This window comes from Pleuronectes platessa, chromosome 12, assembly GCF_947347685.1.
Source record: "Pleuronectes platessa chromosome 12, fPlePla1.1, whole genome shotgun sequence".
Taxonomy (NCBI): domain Eukaryota; kingdom Metazoa; phylum Chordata; class Actinopteri; order Pleuronectiformes; family Pleuronectidae; genus Pleuronectes; species Pleuronectes platessa.
In genome coordinates this window covers 14,611,269-14,615,489 of record NC_070637.1, presented here as the reverse complement: position 1 = coordinate 14,615,489, position 4,221 = coordinate 14,611,269, and the positions used below count along the sequence as shown (strand labels likewise).

The following is a 4,221-nucleotide window of genomic DNA, read 5'->3' as shown; positions in this document are numbered from 1 at the left end:
CAGAGTTCAACTGCTGTTGCCCATATTCACCATGTTTGTCTGCTTTTCTGGCCGCTCTCCAGCTAATTTGATATAACAATGCTCCGCGAGACCGCCTCAGGACTTTTTTTAGGTGACAGAGAATTATCAATGATGCCACATGCACAGCTGAATGTCAACACCAACTTGACTTGTTCATGAAATATTAAAGCAGTGAATTATGGGCGCCGTGTCGAACTTAATGATGATCGGAGTCATTACAACTTCAGCATCCTTTGTTTTGGCTAATGATTAAATTCCACAACTGCTGTATTCAATTGTGTCGAGATTGAATGTGTTCCTCTCATCTTTTGTGTGAGTTGGCTGGAATCTGTCGTCCATATTGCTGCAGTTTTAGAAAAAGGAGCTGATTTGTATTGTGTTATCATTAGATGCCATGTCACAGGGCTTAACATGTTCTCTTAACACAAGCAAAATCATTATATCAGGACATGGTGGTTTTAGTAATACTATTTGAGGCATGAATAGATGGAGTATCTGCTATATAACAGGCCTAGAATATTATGATACCAAATATATAAAAATAGGCCTTAATAGGTTTGGATTTTAAAACTATTTTGGCTAAATTTTTGCCTTTGAACCTAAGAAGTGCCAGTAAATGTGCAGCTTTTATTATGATGTGTGTGTGTGTGTGTGTGTGTGTGTGTGTGTGTGTGTGTGTGTGTGTGTGTGTGTGTGTGTGTGTGTGTGTGTGTGTGTGTGTGTGTGTGTGTGTGTGTGTGTGTGTGTGTGTGTGTGTGTGTGTGTGTGTTTGTGTGCGTGTGTGTGTGTGTGTGTGTGTTTTGGGAAATGTCGTGTTCTCATGCAATAAAAATAACGTACAATTTGGAGAAGTGCTCATGTTACAAGCGGGCCACTCAGAGTCATTGAAAGCGTCACTTTATTGGAGTATTTGCAGGATATTTACAACATGCACACATGATGGTGTGAAGAAGAGGAGGAGCGCTCGGCCCTCTGTGAACGACCTGGCACGACGTCTGACATTATCTCTCTCGTCTGTGTCACCGGGGTGTCTCCTCATCAATTATTGAACCAGTACTTCATGGTAATACATAATTTCTTATCAATTATTCATGGTAATGTTTGTGTAGTTTACTTAATTGTGTTATTGACTATCAAAAGTAATTTCCCGAAGATCCTCAAGGACACAAATTGAATCAGCCCAACTACTGGTTGTGTGCTCTGCGGTTAAGTATTCTCTGTGTGATCAGCTGAGCCTTTATTCAGGAGTCACTGTGGTGAGAGGAGATATTTAGGAATAATGAATCAAGAAGTGTATTGCCTGAGATGAACTGCCGTGTGAGGAGCCCTGAGGTCATGATAGATTATATTTTTTTTAATGTAAATTCAATATTAATAAATAGCATATATCATGTTTAATGGGGTTTATTAAAAAACGCTCAGAGAGGGAGAGAAGGTAGAGGGGGGCGGCCGGCGTTCCTAAAAGTAAATAAATAATAAGAGTCAGGATTGCTCTCCCCTCCCAGCTTTAAGAGAGGCTGATAAATAATGTATAAGAACAGATGGCTGGAGCGAGAGGCAACAGGAGAGGAACATGAGCGACTACATCTTTAATTGTTTTAAAGAACATGTCACAACAGGAGCGGTGTGTTCCCTGTCTGCTGGCGCTACAGATGTGCTAACAGAGCCGCTCTGTCGCTGGGTCTGCTTCAGCCTGCCTGCGCCTCCCACGCGGACACACTGTATTCTGGCACATGTACACATTTACACTGGAAATGGCTGATTAATATTAAAGTGCACTTTCACTTTAAAAAAGAAAACAGAAACCAGAGACGATTGTTTGAGCCCGTTACCGACCTGATGCTATAACCATCATATTGCCTGCAAAAATCCTCACTGTCCTGCCGTTAGCTCTACACTCACAGTTCACATGCATTAACATTCACATTGTAAGCATCTGTCCTCTTTAAGAAAACAAGAGGAGCTGAATCAGGGTTACTTAAATTCACATTATCAAATAGGTCTTTTTTGCACACACGTTGAATCTATGTTATGTCCATCAGATAGAGTCCAAGAGTGCATGAAGACAAATATAGATCCGAAACCACACTTGTGCTTTAATGGGGATAACAAGGCCCCAAGTATTCAGCATCTCACAAACAATAATAATTTACTGTCAAATAAATATTCATTGTTTGCATCCATACACTGTATCAGCAGAGTCTCTCCCCGTGTGTTTCTGGGGTCAGTCGGTAGTTGTGCTTAGTTGCTCATACGACCAGAGTAGAGTCGAGTAAAGAAGAAATAACAGGCACGATCACAGAGATTGAGAGTATCCATTTTTAAGTCCAGCGCCTCACTTCTTCTCCAGTGGATCCTTGGAGCATTGAGGGTGTTTGTCGGGACCACTGCCCAGGACCTGGCCCTTGGAGGCCGAGCTGGGACTTGCGCTGTCTCCCCCTCTTCCAATGGAGCCAGGCACCTCAATGGCAGGACCCACCGAGGGCCTCGCCAGCCCGACCGAGCTGACGCCGACCCCGGACAGGACTCCCACGCCGGCACTGGGCCCGGTCGCCGCACTGAGCAGGTTGGCGGACTGCAGCACGGCCTCCGAGTGCTCCCGAGCCTTCATGCGCAGGGCGGCCACGCTGGCTGTGCGGTTGCCCTGACAACCGTAGGGCGGCAGGAAGGACAGACCCATGGGGTCAGACACACAGCAGGAGCACAGGCCGTTACCTGGAAGACAGCAGGAGAGGGAGTTGTGATGGAGTTACAAAAAAATCAGATTCTTATACATCATCGTGAACACCATCTCTTTAATGAGGATCCTATTTACCTTTGAGGGTGGCGACCTGAGAGAGCGCCTGGGCGTAGGTGGCCGAATTGAGCAGGGAGCCTGGTATACAAGAGGGAAAGAAGGGACCGCCAGGACCCACAGTCCTGTTGATGCTGGAGAGAACCGACATACTGTTTCCAATTAGCTATTTCATTTAAAAACTGACAAATTACACATTTATAGAAATATCTACTACATTTTAATTTCTCAAACTACACTTTGCACTGAAGAGCTGAAAGACTAAAACAGTGAATATCCTGTCAACTTCAGAAATTACCCTTAATGCTTTCAGATATTTGTTTTGGCAGTTATGGACAGAAGGATCTTAATTTTCATTTCTATCAATCAGATCCACCAATCTGGAAATCTGGAACAGCAACGTGTCCGTCTCCGACAAAAGGAAATTATGTTTCATGACAATTACAGCAAAAAAACCCAGAAAGATTTCATTCTGTATTATCTTTATATTTCTCTCACCTCTGCTGCATCTCCAGCGGATCCTTCTGTTTTCTGCTCTGGTCCACCGGAGACTGAGAGTTGAGGCTGCGAGACGGAGGAGTGCCCTCACTCATCTGCTCCTTCCCTCCTTCAGGGTCTGAGCTCCCTCGTTCTGTCTTCCTCCACTTTGCTCTGCGATTCTGAAACCAAACCTGTATTAAAAAAAAAAAAGGGAGGGAAATGAGGGAAAAAAGACAAAAACAATTAATTTGAATTACAAATTAAATCTGTAATCCTGCTGCATTTTATGACACATTTTAATTTCGTTCATTGAATGTAGTTTTCCATCCATGTCAAAGTAATTTTTCACTTTCCTCGTTCTTAATTTCTCTTGCTTTTTTTTTTTTTGCACATCACAGACAAAGAAATATAACTTAAAGGACACCTAATCATATATATCTCTGCATTTTATCAATCTGTTAAACAGATACATGTATTAAACAAAAATGCTCTATTTGCTCTTTTTCTCTTTGTATGTATCAGCCGGTGTTTGAATGCCCCACAACAGGCACTGTCATTTTCCCACAGTCCCTGACTTATCTCCAAAACTTCACCATCCACACAGCCGAGGAGACATGGCCCAAGTTCTGGTGTCTTAATCGAATGAAGGTCACCGCCTATAACAACATTTAATTGAGCAATTTTTCATTATCATATTTTAATGACTTCCCACTGACAGTTGTGCTGCCCGAGAGAGAGGCGGCCGTGATGAAGTCGTTTATTTCCCTATTTAGTGATTGTTTGACAACATCAGATTCGATTAGGACTTGGTTCTAGCAGGCATTAATCACGATGTGTGAATGGGAGGTTGGTGTGCATGTGCTCTGCAGCCCTGCCATTGTATGGGGAGGTACAAATGATGTCAACAGCCAAACAAAACGCGTGCA

The 4,221-nt window shown here is 43.2% G+C and overlaps 1 protein-coding gene across 1 annotated transcript in view; it reads right to left on the bottom strand.

Moving 5' to 3' along the window:
• Positions 1–2,356: 2,356 nt before the first annotated feature.
• drgx (dorsal root ganglia homeobox) overlaps positions 2,357–4,221 on the bottom strand; it is a 4,671-nt gene continuing 2,806 nt past the window's right edge. Inside the window, exons 4-6 of the mRNA XM_053435967.1 lie at positions 3,314–3,486; positions 2,837–2,949; positions 2,357–2,736 (exon numbers count right to left, since the gene is read on the bottom strand). Of these exons, the coding sequence (XP_053291942.1) occupies positions 2,357–2,736; positions 2,837–2,949; positions 3,314–3,486 (666 nt within the window). The remainder of the gene's footprint in view (positions 2,737–2,836; positions 2,950–3,313; positions 3,487–4,221) is intronic.